This window comes from Kryptolebias marmoratus, linkage group LG23 (genome assembly GCF_001649575.2).
Source record: "Kryptolebias marmoratus isolate JLee-2015 linkage group LG23, ASM164957v2, whole genome shotgun sequence".
Classification (NCBI taxonomy): Eukaryota; Metazoa; Chordata; class Actinopteri; order Cyprinodontiformes; family Rivulidae; genus Kryptolebias; species Kryptolebias marmoratus.
Genome location: NC_051452.1, coordinates 6961268 through 6976196, shown reverse-complemented (window position 1 = coordinate 6976196; position 14929 = coordinate 6961268). Strand labels below are relative to the sequence as shown.

At 41.5% G+C, this 14929-nt stretch overlaps 1 protein-coding gene across 3 annotated transcripts; it reads left to right on the top strand.

The window, feature by feature from the left end:
* The first annotated feature begins 5 nt into the window (after window positions 1-5).
* On the top strand, window positions 6-14929 carry si:dkeyp-34c12.1 (uncharacterized protein LOC570187 homolog). 3 transcript variants are annotated; one of them, XM_037973963.1, is made up of 10 exons: window positions 6-764; window positions 902-1064; window positions 1154-1202; window positions 1450-1556; window positions 1625-1723; window positions 2466-2650; window positions 3478-3535; window positions 3614-3679; window positions 6479-6560; window positions 14768-14929. In XM_037973963.1, exons 2-10 carry the CDS (start codon window positions 909-911, stop codon window positions 14779-14781), a joined length of 816 nt encoding a protein of 271 aa, XP_037829891.1. In that variant the 5' UTR covers window positions 6-764; window positions 902-908; the 3' UTR covers window positions 14782-14929. The 3 variants fall into 3 exon arrangements, with proteins under 3 accessions (XP_037829891.1, XP_024864003.1, XP_024864004.1); XM_025008235.2 differs by lacking the exons at window positions 6479-6560; window positions 14768-14929 and adding an exon at window positions 3797-4696 and having other exon boundaries at window positions 11-764; XM_025008236.2 differs by lacking the exons at window positions 6-764; window positions 6479-6560; window positions 14768-14929 and adding an exon at window positions 3797-4696 and having other exon boundaries at window positions 775-1064.

The following is a 14929-nucleotide window of genomic DNA, read 5'->3' as shown; positions in this document are numbered from 1 at the left end:
CCAGTTGGTTGTGGAGGCCATCTTGAATTGGGTTGTCTCCAAAAGTTTTTTTTTTAACTTTATTTAAAATAATCAGTTTACAAACACAACAAGGCAAGAACACCAGAACAAAGTATCAAAAATCATTTAAAGCAAAATAAACAAAAAAAAACATACCACACAAATACAGAGGTTTACAATAAATCAAAATTATTAATTAAAGTAAAAAGTTGTTGAGCAGATTTACTTTTAACTAAAATTAGAGACTCACAAAAACACTTTAGAAAAGTTTTCCAATGACATAAATTTGGATCAACTATTCCCTAAATTTCCCCATTAAAATTAAATTAAATAGAGAAAGATATATACCAGATTTGATTATTGCTAGATTCAAAGCTGGTAGTTCAGTTGTCTCCAAAAGTTGATCAGTTGTAGACGTACATCCAATAATTGTTTCCAGAAAAAGAAGTTGATTAAAAGTTAATTTGTGGTCCATGAGGCATTTTGGTAAGACACACAGATAAAATATTGTTTGAAATGGAAAAACAAAAAAGAGTTTAAAAATAAAAATGTAAAAACTTCAGTATAATCCTGCCAAGAAAATACATTTTAATTTAAAAGTTCAAGCTCTTCAGCTGTATCCGCTGCTGGTCGTCTGTCGCCATCTTGTGGTCAGAAAGAGAACAGCAGCCGTGAAGCCTCAGCTGAAAGCAGTTAGATGATTACAAACCAACAACAGGCTGGACAAGGAAGAGGTGTAACTTCAGAAGCTCCTTGGAAATCAGGTTTGGAAGCTTATTTATTTTTGTAATTTAGTTTAAAAGTGTTTGGATGAGTTTATTTGGGGTTGTGTGTGGAGCAAAACCGATTTCTTGTTGTGTTAGTTTTACATTTTTATCATTTTTGCTCATATTTTCCCAAGAGGAAACATGTCAGACTGGTGTCTTGAAACTCCGAGTTGCAGTCGACCTGAAAACCGCATCCCGTCGGGTCGACAGCTTCTCCGGACTCCTCCGATGGCGGATGTAAAGAAGCAGTTGAACTTCTGCGACGAGGACTTCAAGGCTGCAAACTGTACTCCACATGTATGTTTGTTCTTTTGCTGCTGTCCTTTTTATAGGATATATGTATATGTAAAATTGAGTTATTGACACAAAATTAATCTTGTTTCCAGGCTGACCCAAATCCAAGTCCAGCTTTCGGTGGCAGCTTTACTGAAACAGGTACTTTTATCTGCACCAGTGGTGCTGAATCCTGGTCCTGGAGGGACACCATCCTGCAGGTTTTAGATGTCTCTCTGCTCCTCAGGTTCTGCAGAAGCCTGTTAATCTCTCAGTCATTCAGATCAGGTGCTTCAAAGCAGAGAAACACCTAAAACACGCAGGGCCAGGATTCAGCACCACTGGTCCACAGAATCTGCAGCTTTGTCACAAAGAAGTGCAGAATGATTGTTTTTGTTTTAAAACCTAGCTGCCCTTGACTCCATGCTGAAAGGGATGAAGGGTTATCAGCTCACCTCAAGTGACTTGGAGTTCATCAAAAAGATGAAAGAACAGCAGCTTGTTAAAAAGCTTCAGGTAACTCTTGATGATTTAAGTCTCCCTGCTCACCCGTTGAATGTTCTGATTCACTGTGTTGCTTTCAGGCGGACTTGGAAGCAGCACAGAAGCTGCTGAAGAAGGAAACGATGCTCTTGGAGCTGGCGTACGCTTCCAGGAAGATGGCACTGGATGAGCTCGACAAGGTGTGTGAGTCAGGACAGCTTTCCTGAACAAATCCAGCTTCTTGTTTTTAGTTTTCATGAAGCGTTTTCCCAAAAGAGACCGTCTCTTTAAAGACCCAGAGAGGCATGGATGTGGTTCATAAAAGGTCTGGAGTTACTGCAGAAAAGCCACAGTCTGACTAATTTAAACACAAAATGGCTCCAACTCAGTCAGTTTTAAAGCCATTGTGTCGTCCTCGGCTCATATTCTGAGAGCTAAAATCTGAGACCTAACGTTAAAATGTGCATGACAGATTTTCTCTGAGTAGTCGGTCGTCGTGGACGTTTCCAACTCGTCTCGAGCGTTCGATAACTTCCTGCACAGGAACACTGAAGTAAATGTCCAGGTTTAAAACCTGCCGGGATGATAACCATCAGGTTATCATCCCGTATAAATCTGCCCAGTTTAATATCAAAGGTGGACGATGAAATGATGTGCACGACTAAGAATACGGTTTGATAAATTGTGATTTTTCTGAAGCCGGTTGCTCAAAATGCAGGCACCACGACTCTGACGCAGCTCGTTTCAGTTTAAAACTCTGGCGTGAAAGGAATGCCATGCCTTTTTTTTTTCAGGATTTTATTTAATTTTAAGCATCACACCGATCTGATTTCATGTTGCCGCCTTTTAAAAGGGGATTTCCAGACTCCTCATTTTGTCAGACCTTTGATGAAAACTGATTTCTAACAATTAAACCTTCTGTCTCTGCGCCCCTCCCGTCAGTTCCCCTCCTGTGAGGTCCTGACGGAGTGGGCCAAATTGGTGCTCAGAAACAAGGCGTGTTTGATGGAGCTCGACGGTCTGGACGTGAAGTCTCTTCTGGCCGTGACGACGATGGACGACGTTCAGAGCTTTATGAAGGAGAAGAAGAAGGAGATCGACGAGATCAAACGGAGAGCAGCAGAAAAGTAATATTTGTGCCAAAGACATTCAAATATATGAACCCAACAAGAACCAGGATTCAAAATATAGTTCAGTAAATTGTACAAGAAGGGTTTGCAGATGCAGATCTGATGGGGAAGTCTGTCCAAGGGGCAACGAATTAATGTTAAACAGTCTTATATTGGTGGTTTTTAACTGGAGCTCCTGTAGTTTGAAGTTTTGTCTCATCTGAGGAGCTTTTTCAGAGAAAAGTGCAGAATTCTGAGCTGTTCCACCTTCATGCATGAGACCAAAGTATCTCTGTGGATCAGGCCAGCAGAGACCCTAATGACCCTCAGGCAGGAGGGAGAGCAATTTACGTGAGAGTTGCTGCGCTTTACAGTTTGAATTAAGGCTCCAGAAGAACTTTTTTTTTTAAATGATCCAGTCACTTCTTTAAAAACTTAAATAAATCAGTTTTGAGATTTAAGCTTGCAGTTAAAGGCAACGAGGTGCGTTAGAGTGGGTGCCATTTGTGCTTAAACCTTCAGAAACCTCCTTCCAGCCATTTTAAAATAAAAGTATTTACATGTTGATCGAATTGATCGAATGTTACAAACCTTCAAAGAGAGGTTTAAGCCTACAGAGGTCTTTGTTGAAGGGGGGAAAAGCAACTTGATTTTATTAAAATCCCGTTTTATTTAATTCTGGACACCAGTTTGACAAGTTCAACAAGCTGCTTCTGGTCCTTGAGACCCATTTTTATCAATGTGTGGAGGTTGATTTATATCTCAATCAATCACACACTTTGTACTCGCTCCATTAATCGGTGCAACTCAAAGCAGTTTACCTTTACTCTGTTTTTGTTTTTAAGGAGGAAGAAAGACAAAGAAAAAAGAGAAGAGCTTGAGAAACAAGTTGCCTGTGAAGAGGTAAAGTCTTCAGCTCCACCTTGTTTTTATTATTATTGTTAATATTTAGTTATTGCAACTAAATTTGTTTGTTTTTAGCTGAAGATCCAGGAGCTGATGAGGCAGTTAGCTGACCTGAAATCTGACCTCTCACAGCAAGAAGAGGTGAGCCTTTGGGTTTCAATCTTAAATGGGATGTTTTTGTCGTAAAACGATGATTTCCGTCTAAAATAATTTGTCCTCAAGAAAGGATTTAAAGGTTTATTGCATGTACTTTTAAAGGAAGTGTATAAATCTGTTGAGGTGCTGAAAGAACCACAAGCCCCAAAAAGCAAAGTAAAACGCCAAGGAAGAGAAAGAAAGGTCAAATTTAGTGAAAACACACAAGAGGCAGCGATCGACGGGAACTCCACCAGGCGTAAACCCACAAATGAGATCAGGTCGAAACAAAAGAGCGCCAGAGACGTTTCAGAGGCGAGAGCGGAGGAGAAGTCAGCAGCAGCGTCAGAATCGAGGCCTTCAAGGTCGGCCCGAGGAAAACTGAAGGACGTCCAGGAGGGAGAGGCGTCCGGAGAGGCGGGGAGACGGCGGCCTGCAGGAGCGTCACGAGCGAAGACGCAGGAAACGGCGACTTCAGCGGCGCCAGCTTCTCACGGCGGGAGGAAAGCAGCTGCAGAAGAAGCTCCAACCCTGAGGCGCTCGAAGAGGATCGCCAACAAGAAGCGAAGATTTTAGGTTTTCATAAAAAGCATTTTCTAATAAATGTGACTCCTGTTGCTCTCGAAGGAAAACTCTTCATGTTCCTGCTTTAATTTTCATTGAAATTATGTTTAATTTTCTAGCATTTCAGCTTCTTTAATCCTAATGATTTAAAGAATTTATTACAGGTGAGATGGAAGGATTTTTAAAGTACAAAAGATTGGTTTTTTGGGCCAATAATTCAGTTTTGTAATCAAATAAAACATTTAAATCTCACCTGAAAACTCAAATTTTTTCTTTATTATTCTTTAAACATTGACTTTTAGAGTCCAATCAAACCTTTAACCTTTAAGTCCGACTTGTTTTTGTTTTTTTCTGATTTTTATTGTATTTTATGGCTGTTTGTTTGTTTTGAACCAACTTGTGAAACACTGTGGTCAGTTTTGTTCATTTTGCTGCAGAAATAAAATTTACATGAACTGACATGAAAGTAAACGGATCAAGAGAAATGTTAAAACCAGACACCTGTCTGTCACTCCCTGACAGCAAATGAAGAGTGGCAGACTGAAAAGTAAGCCTGAAACAGTCACTCTGTGTTCATGTATCTTTAATTCTTGAACCGTGAGCTGCAGAAGCCACATGAGTTTAAGTTTATAGTGTTTTATGCAGGCGGTGAAGATAAAAACATCCCTCACTTCCAGATTTCAGGAGAATATTGAGCTAAAATGTAACATATGGGAGCTTTGGTGTCCCCTCTGTATTCTGGGGGTGATTTGTGAGACAACCAGAAGTATTGGAGCAGGGAGAAGAACGACAAACACATTTTGCATAATTTGTTTGTACTAGAAAGGAATTTAATTTGAAAGTTGGTGACCCCAGCTGTTAGTTGAGCATTCTGTGGGGGAAAAAAAGCATTAAATCCCATTTATTTCTATGAGGGCATTTCAAACATTTTTAGTGAATTTTGTCTATGTTGCGTATCGTACCGCTGCCTTCAGTCATAGCACAGCATTACAGATAGAGCTGCACGGTTTAAGGTATAATTTGCATGTTTTATGTTGAGTCACTGATTTTAAAACAAGCCACCAGTAGGGCAGGAACATGATTTAGTTTATCCAAAAAAGTTTTAAACAAAGAAGCACTGATCTGAACAATGCTGACGTCTGAAACTGTGACAAAACTACCTGAATGTGATCAATTTGTTTCCAGATTCAGTTATTTTTACAAACTGACAACAGTTTCATCAGCAGCACTGAAAGCTTCAAACTCATGATCTGATTGCAGATCGGTTTGTTGTAGATTTGGGTGGTTTTCTTTTATCTTTATGGGATTTTTCCCAAGTTAAAACCAGTTTGTGGCACTTTAATCGCTCACTGAGGCTCAACGATGTGATCTTGCTGATATTAAGACTTTTATTTGCTCTGAGGATGGAGTCAGAAAACAAGCTTTGAACTGAGTCTGTGGGGAAATGAACATTCAGGACGTCTCGAGTCGTCTTCTCGGGTTACAACACGAGTGCAGAACAGTTTTCCACCTTCAGGCCTGATTTTTGACTTTATTCCTGACGAGAGTTCTGTTTGCTTTCCTCTTGTGGAAACTTGTGTAAGTGTTAAAACACTTAATCAAACCAACTGCAGGGTGAATATGATAGAAACTAATCAGCTTTTTGTCCAACACGACCCGTCAGTTTCACAGAACTGCGTTTGTTTGAGCTGTTGTTCCTTTTTTCTCTTTCTGTTATTACTGCATTATTTCTGCCTCGAGTCCCGATCCAAGTTCCTCTGCTCGCCCTTGCCAAGCCCTGGAACACTGAGCTGCTTTTGAGGCACGGGAACGTTGCCTCAAACACGTCAATTTCAGAAATTAGATCTTGTTTACGGACCAGGTCCAAGCAGACGCCCGGGATCCTGGCCCGAGAAACTGGGAGTCATGCGTTACATACAAATTGCTCACGTCTCTCGCCTTGTGGCTCAGTAAACTTCACCTCTGTGTTCGGCTGCTTCAGGAGAAGCCAATATTTTTTTACTGATTAAAAAATGTTACACTGATCTGTTAAAAATATGTAATATGTAATATGGTGGATTATTGACATTGGAAAGAAAACTAGTTTAGCAGCATGTTTCATGTTCAACAGCTTGATTTTAGCAAAAGTGCATTTACAGTCACTGTCCACCAGAGGGCAGTGTTAGAGGCTTTATTACAAATTCAGTTTTCTTCTGAAAACTCAAATATTTATTAGTTCTTGGTGGCTTTTTTGTGTTTCAGATGAACTGCAACAGCAGATTTGGAAATAATGCTGCACGCTGGGACCAAAGTCACGTCACAGAGCTCCACAGAGTCCAAGAAGGTGAGTTAAATTTGACTTTTTCTGCTCGTTAGATGGTCACGGCCTGCCGCAGAGACTTATAGATTCATGCAAAGAGAAATAAATTAATTATTTAGGCACCAATAGTAAATCATTCAAACTTGACTCCACCTTAAACTCCTCATTTTTCCAAATTTATTTCAGCCTTTTCATTTTGCAGTCATTTTTTTTTTGTATTTTTGATATTTTGTTCTTTTGTTGGACATCTTTGACCCCGTCATGGTGATTTAATCTACTGGAGTCAAACTTTAGGACTGAAGAGAGGCAGATTTGCACCAGTTTTATTAAAAATTAATTTTTGTGTTTTTTGTCAGAGCAGAGCTTTGTTTAGGCATCAAAAAACAGATCTATCAGTGATAAGACAGGATGGAGATGATGACATGTTCAAAAGTCAAGACTTAAGATGCCACCTTTAGCTGGGGATCAGTCTCAGCTACTAACAAGCAAGATTTAAGCTCATTATCTGTTAAACTGACTGAGTTACAGCCAGTAAAGTTGTGTTTGCTGTGGTAGCCATCTTAAATGATAGATACAGTCAAAGACACGGGCAGAAACCTCGTCCTTTCTGTGGTGGACAGTAAATCAAGACATCTTTTAGAGGCAGTCTTCAGCTCATAACAAGAAAAATAAAAGTTTGACTCAGCTGTGGGGATTGAATGAAGTTAAGAATAAGTTAGAAGTCAATTTTTTGTGCAGAAATGCAAATGTAGACATTTTGCCAGTAGTCTTTTTTATTTGATTATCAGATGCAAATGTGTTAGAAGAGGGTTTGTTAAAACTGGTCTTCCAGCTGAGGAGCTGTGACAGAAGTATGTAGCATGCCACCCTGAACCATCTGACCTCTGCTGTAATGCGTCTGTTTCTCTTGGCCTCCCGGTCAAGTCGACGCGCATGCCCCCGCCAAGGAAAACCAAATAAGAGAGAACGAGGAGGTGAGGCCTGCGACACATGCCTGAGCGGCTGCGCCAACACAAGAGTGCTTTAAAATCTCAGCGTGGAGGCGAAGTGTGAATCCTGCTGCTGCTCCCGACTCGTGCCAGCTGCTCTGAAATTCCAAACTCGGAGTGGGAACGCTCCGCGAGAGTGTGTTTCTGTTTAATGTGGTTTCAGACATGGCTGCAGACCCGGTTTGTTCGTTTAAACAGACTTTTTTTGTCGTGTTTTATTAAAACTGCAGCGTTTAGTTTCTGTGATGGACGGAGCAGCAAACGAGAAAAGCGTCGCTTTAATTCAGTTTGTTTTTGCAGCTTTGTGCACCAGAAACGGAAAAGAAGGTCAAACTTTAGGGCGAAGCCTCGCCTCAGTCGTTTCACGCAGACTGGAACTTTGAAAGATTAATATCCTGAAAGTACTGACAGTTTCAGGTCGATACGTTGAAATCTGCAGATTATTTAATCCAAAATGATCCTGGTCAGATTTGGTGGGATTAGATGTAGTTTTCCACCCTGGAGGGCTCTGAGTTAAAAATGTCGACCCCCTCAGGAGGATTAAACACAAACAAAAGCTGAATTTTATCAAATTTGGTGGCGAGCCACAGAGCAAATGCAGAACCCAAAAAACTGTGACCACTGAAGTGAAACGTCGCAGCATTGAAGTACTTTAAATGTACTTTTGGGTCACTTGACCAAAGGTTTTATGCAGACTTCCTGACCTCTGCACACAGGACATTTAATCTTTTTATTTCTTTTGGATTTAGCTGCAGTAAATATCAAAAAGTGTCCATCACAGCTCTCCTGATGTTTGCAAAGTGTTTCTGGCAGTTGAAGAGTTGGACAAACAGTGTCCAGACAGAGCCGTGCAGGCCCGGTTCTGCTCTGACTCAGGTCTCCTTATTATTCTGTCGCTGTTTTCTCTGGCTTTTATTTTCTCCGTTTCAGGGCTTTGGAATGACGCTCGGCGTTCCAAAGCCCTGAGACGCCGGGGTCAAGAAAATGCAAGGTGGGTCAGGATTGAAGCCGTTTACAGAGACGGCCTGAGCAACAAATCAGGCTTTGTTCTGGTAAAACTTAACATTTTAACCCAGAGTTAGGCTCTGTTACCCTGAAGTCTTTGTTTTAATTGATATTTTCTTGTTTTAGTGTTTCACTTATTCCGTACAGAAAAAAAAGAACCAGAAAAGCACTTTGAGCATTCTGTTTGCCGAAATCTTAGCTGAACTCTCTGTGAAACAACACAAACACCACTGGGAGCAGCTGAGAGGTTTTCAGGTCCCGTTTTCCTGGCAAACCTCTCAGACACATTTAATGTAGTCCAGGTGTGTTTAGGATCATTATCCTGTCACAGAACCTGCAGCTTTTTTGTAACAGACCGGCAGGTTGAGCAGACATTTATATAAATCTGTTTTATTTTTCTGTTTGCCAAGTGTTAACCATCAAGCATGAAGTGCTCTGTTTGGTCCAGATGAGTGTTAGTGAGAGTTGAGCTGCCTTGTTGTCTAAGGAATGAAGCTGCTGCACATTTTGGTTCCTCTTCAATTTATTGGATTGTTTTTTTCCCAAAACATAAGGTAGAAGTGCTTCTTGCATCCCAAATATCAGTCAGTCTATTGGACTTTTTGGATGTGTTAGCATTAGCAACCCATATGTAGAGCAGAGGTGGCCAACCCTGGTCCTTGAGGGCAACTATCCTGCATGTTTTACCTGTTTCTCTGCTCCAACACACCTGATTCAGTGGTTAAATCACCTCTTCATGTTCTGCAGAAGCCTGTTGATCACCCATTGATTCAAATCAGGTGTTGGAGCAGAGAAACAAGGAAAACATGCAGGATGGTGGCCCTCGAGGACCAGGAATGCCCACCGCTGATTTAGAGGGTACATACCTGGTACTGACAGGGTATTTACAGGGTGTGTGTTGCACAGGTATCATTCTTAAATGTGCAGTATTTTCTATATAGAAAATATATTATCTATGCTTTGAATCTGAACAGACCACCAACTCCCAGCCCCTCACATCAGACGACCTTCCACACTTTTAGCCAACTGAGACTGAAACACAATTTTTTTTCTTCCTTTTTGGTCACTCCACTTTACTGATACCTGTCAGGATGTGCTGCTGTAGTTAATATAATACATTATAAATATATATAGATGAAACAGATTGTCCACTGCAGCTTTAAGACAGCCTGGTCTCTGCAGGTATCAGGCGGTACCCTGTGAGTACCAGCCTGTGTTATGTCTTGGTATCAGCCTACATCCTGTGCTGCTGTACGGGCCTTCAGCTGTCATTAATGCTCAAGTTTCGAGACTGAGGTAGCTGAGTTCCTCTCATTTCTTCATCATCGTCTCATTGTCGAGATCAGAGATAGAAACAGTTTTGTCGAAGTACAAAACTGTGGTAGCGAGGTTTGGAGCTCTTTATCTGCTGCCTACATGGGAAGATGGAGTCAGATTTCAGTCCAAACAGGAACAAAAGCTTCTTGATTTGTGCCAAGTGTGTAACCCCAGCTGTAAATAACGCACCTGATTTTAAAAAAAATGGACGATATCATCCCTTTTTGCCTCATTTCTGTTTTGTAGCACACCTCCTGCACCGGTCAGCTGCCTGTTGAATAACAAACCATTTATAACCTTCCAGATTAGGCTTGCTTAGATGCTTCTTAAATGTTGTGATGGAAAGGCAGAAAGTTTTATTTACTGTTTGGTTATGCAGATGTGCTGAATCTTCCCGGAGTTTCTTTTTGTGGTTAAAGTTTGCAGCATCTGTCCTCCTTTAACTGTTTTTATGAGCGATTTAAAGCTCCTAGAAGCTGATTATGATCTGAAACACTGGCTGAATGTTTTAACTTCATGCTTTCTGGTTTGTTTGTTCATTCCTCTTAATTAGTGCCTTGTCTTATTGTTAATCAGGTTAAAAAAAGGGTGTTGAGTTTCAGTTTAGACCTGAAACTATGTCCCTTTTTTCACTCGTCCATTCTCAGCCTTCAGAGCAAAACGAGACGAGTGTCGGTTTTCTCCGCTCCTCGCAGGAATGCTGGGAATTGTTTGCTCCGTCTGGCCGCCGTGGGTTTGCTGATTCTGGATGCTCACACATAAATAGACATTAATGAACTCGTTTCTCTTGACTGTTGTGAAATCTGTGCGTCCGTGTCGAACGTCTCACCGGTTAAAGCAGAAGGTCGTATCCGGCGTTTGCGCCGCGTCCAGCTGCGGCTTCATAAATCCGTAATCAACCAGATCCTGGGGAGGAGTCAAAATGAGCCTGTTTTGAAGATATTTATGCAAATAATTGGCCAAGTACAGAAGTAAAACGGGGCTTTGCGGCTTATTTGACACATTCGTGGAAAGGAATTCAGTTTCTTGCCGTGATCAAATGCGAAAATTCGTATTTCTGTTCTGTTTCACTTTTTCTCACTTGACAAATGTGGGTGAAAAACCCATGAGAGGAATTTCTAATGATTTCATCAAAAGACGGAGCCAAAATGCCTCTGGTTTGGTGTTACTCATAGTTCAAAGTTCATGGAGGAGGTGGGAGTGAAATCCTTGTGACGTTCTTGAATTGTTGGAAGCGAAGAAATCCATCAATCATGATGTAATGATCCTTTCATTTGTCTGGACGCCTGATGGTCAGGTTTCATGGGGAAAAGACGAGAGTTTGGCTCTCGCTCTTGTTTCGTAACCTATAATTGTTTCATAACTTGACTGCAATCACTTGAATGTCACATGGCTGCCATTTAATACTTTGGAGCAACATGAACTTGTTGTCAACAGAAAAAAAGTCCACCTCTGGAAAGGTTTGGACCGTTAAAGCATCTGCAAAGTTGACCAGTGAGCGATTAACATCCTTGTTCCAGGTCTGCCGTCCTGCAGGTCGTAGTTGTTTTCCTGCTCCGCCACACCTGATTCAAAGGACTGAACTGCCTCCTCAGCATGTGGTCGAGTTCTGCAGAGAGGCCTTTTTATTTCCACCCGGTGTGAAAAACCTGCTGTTAGGATCAGTTCCTGTTGACCTTCTGTTGTGGTAGCAAGGTTTGTGATTATGTTGTCTATAAGATCTGTATTTCTGTTTGCTTCGTGGGTTCCTGTGGCGTGTTCTTGTGTGGTTCTGCTCGTTCTGCCGCTCTTCACTCTGAGTCTTGTCTGCATCCCAAACTGTAAGATTAAACCTTTTTTATTATTTGAATTCCACAAAAAACATAACTGAACCGATAGTGACATTTCCCCCGGACAGTTTTTGATTTCTACACATTTTAAACTCGACTGAGTGTGGGAATAAAAAGGTCGAGTTTCGTTCTGTTTGAACCATATATTTATTCGATCCCCTTGATGCGGCGTTTTGCTCCAACTTCAGTCCAAAGTCAACACAATTCTTGCTTTTCTACAACTCTCAGCTGAGCTGCTGTTCGACTCGTTTTATCACTCGTTTGGTTTCACAACATTTTATTTGATAAAAAAAGGAAAAACACTGCGACAAGAAATATTAGCTCAAGTTAGAAAGAACTGCCTCTTTGTTAAAAGCTTTATGGCTAAATATAGTCAGTTATACTTTCTCCTTATTTATGTTTCCAACACTTTTATTAGTCATAACTGGGATTGTTTTAGTCTACATATTTATTGTTTAAACCATTAAAAACTGGATTCTGCAAAGCGTCTTACCTGTTGTAGAAAATTCTTACTTTAATTCAAATTACAATCTGTTCCAGTAAATTTCTTATGGCCAGAAGGGTGATCATGTTTCGTGTTAGTTTGTCCGTGCTGTTAGCAAAACTTTTTTTTTAGAGTTTTTATTTTTTTTTATCTCAAAAGCTTCAAAATGATCCATAGTTTGTTGAACAAGTTAGTTTTGTTTGTGTCGGTTTAACTTTTGGACTCGACTCAATTCAATCAGATTTATAAAAATTACAGATATTAAGCTAAAATATGATGTAGTCGTAGCTGACAGTGATTCCCAATGCATTTTCACACGATCACATGGGATTATATTGTTTTCAAGGTTTGACTGAAATAGGCGCAGCTCTGTCGTTTCTCCAAATAAGATGATCTCAGCCTGAAACTCGTGAAAGGCGGTGGGTGATATGCATTCCTTTGAGCCATTAAATTAGGAAAAAGCTTCTGGCAGTCAGTTCTGCTCAGGTCAGGCTGCTGCTTCTCTGTATCGTATTCACCAATCCGCTCTGGTCCTGGACTCGCTCAGACGAGTCGTCAGCCTTCCTCACCTGCGTCCTCTTCCTCAGCCTCACTGGCTCATCGCTGCAGAAATGCTTTGTCCGGTTTTTCCTGTCGTCTCCTCGCAGTTCCCTGAAGTTTGTTTTCTCATTAATGCATCAGTTTCTTTTGAAGTTCTTGTCCGAATTCTGGGTCCAAATCCTCCACCACCTCTCCTAAACCCGACAGAAACTTTATTTGTCCAAATGGAGGACGATCACAGAGCTATCTAAAACAAGTAGGTTTTTTTTTTTTTACTGCTGTTTGGGCTTTAATAGTTAAAAATTTTCTAACAGGATGCACCACAAATGAAAGACCTGGCCTTCCTGAGAGGAATGCATATCGCCCGCTGCCTTTTAGACTGAGATCATTTTATGATGAGAAAAGACAAGAGTTGGAACCATTTTGGTCAAACCTTGAAAATAACGTCATGTTGGATCTCACACTTGTTTCATATTTAGCTCGATGTCTGTAAGACAGGCAGTTTTTCTGCTTGCTAAGCTCGATTAGCTGCGGCAGCCATGTTGAATTAGATTGATAGTTAATGAAATCGTAAACAATCCAGTGATTACTGTGAGAGTTCATGTAGTTCATGAGATATTTCAACCTGGAGAGACTCACGACAAAGAGAAGCTGCAATTAAATGGTTTTATTTGACATGAATAAGATATTTGGCGCTCGGACCTCGGCGGAAGACGCGAGTGTCGACAATAGCAATGCGCTTCAAGGAGAAGCTCAGGTTGAGCATTAGAGGCGTCTTCCCCGGGCCGGACACTGGTGGTGGTCGAAGAGGGGAAGGAAGCTTGAGGGAGCTGGGAAACTGGAGGTGGAGAAGGGGTGGAGGTGGGCTGAAGTTCGGCCGGTGAACGGATGGGGCCATGATGGAAGTCCTTTTAAACGAAGGCTTGCTCGCTGATTGGATACACTGGAGGCGCGGTCGGATGCTGATGGGCTGAGATGGAGGCGCGGTCTGATGCTGATAGGCTGGAGTGGAGGTGCTCGACGCAGCGATTAGATGCAGGTGAGGCTGAAGCAGGTCTTCCAGTCTGAATTTACACCTAGGCTCCATTTTCCTGACAGACACCTAAAGATTCAGGCAAAAACATTCGGCAGTGTGGGAGAATTTACAAAAAAATTAAAGCTTTTCTACCTGTGAACGTTTGAATAAAGTTGGACTCCGGTGTTCCCTGCAACAAGTTTGAGGTAAAATAGTTTTAATTTTTTTCTGGTTCGCTGAAACTAGATGACGGAAAACCCTGGAGCAGAAAGGATCCGCCGTCCGCAGCCCGCGTGTTGACACATGAATGCCACAGGAAATGTGGGTGAATGCGGTCAGCGGCTAACGAGCCTTTTCCTGTGACGCCACGTGGTAATTGGTCTGACATCACCGTTGACAAAAACGAGTGAACTGTAGTCTCCGAAAACCGGCGTTCTGTTTTCACAAGAAGTCTTTCACAGCAGCAGCTCCGCGCCGACAGACGTTAGCGATAATATTTAACTTTCTGAGTAATTCACATGTTTTAAAGGTTTCTGAGGCTCAGGATTATTAGGAGAGAGGCAGTAATGATGTTGCCTGTGTCTGTTGACGAAATATCTCATGGACCACTGGGTGGATTTGATTGAAACTCTCAGGAAGTAATCACTGGATGGACATCTACAGCTCATTAACGTTTGAAGTCGACCCAGTTTTATTTGGCTGCCACAGCTGATTGACCTTACACAAAAATGGCTGTAACTGGGAAAGTTTTACAGATATTGAGCTCAAACTTGGTTTGGTAGTAGCTGAGAGTCATCCCCAACATATAATCCAAGCACTAACAGATTCTGTAAGATGTCAGAACGTCAAGGTACTCCATTCATATTCATTTTAATATGATTTTAGTTTAAACCTTGAAAGAATGCCTTTTGGTTTAAAAAAAAGCAGCAAATCCGTAGATTGAGATGTGGAAAATGCCAAAGAACGTCATTTATCTGTGCCAGTTCTTGAACACCCGAAGCTCAGAGCTCCGAGGAGCCAAACGTGAACCACATCTGCTCCGTCTCACACAGCCTGCTGGCTTTAATGAAGGGATGAAGACAATCTGTCGACTCCAGGACCTCTTGTATCCGGTTGCTCGCTCCCCTTCGCCGTCGCGCTGCCAAACTCCCAAACTGGCCTCCGAGATTCTGAGGGGAGCTCCGAGACGAGCGGATTAGCAGCCAGACAGAGAA

Excerpts from the sequence above, each read along its gene's own strand:
- si:dkeyp-34c12.1 (XM_025008235.2), top strand. The coding sequence starts at position 909 with ATGTCAGACTGGTGTCTTGAAACTCCGAGTTGCAGTCGACCTGAAAAC. Across the intron at positions 1,203-1,449 it reads TGGCAGCTTTACTGAAACAG|CTGCCCTTGACTCCATGCTG; the intron begins GTACTTTTATCT and ends TTTAAAACCTAG. Across the intron at positions 3,536-3,613 it reads AACAAGTTGCCTGTGAAGAG|CTGAAGATCCAGGAGCTGAT; the intron begins GTAAAGTCTTCA and ends GTTTGTTTTTAG.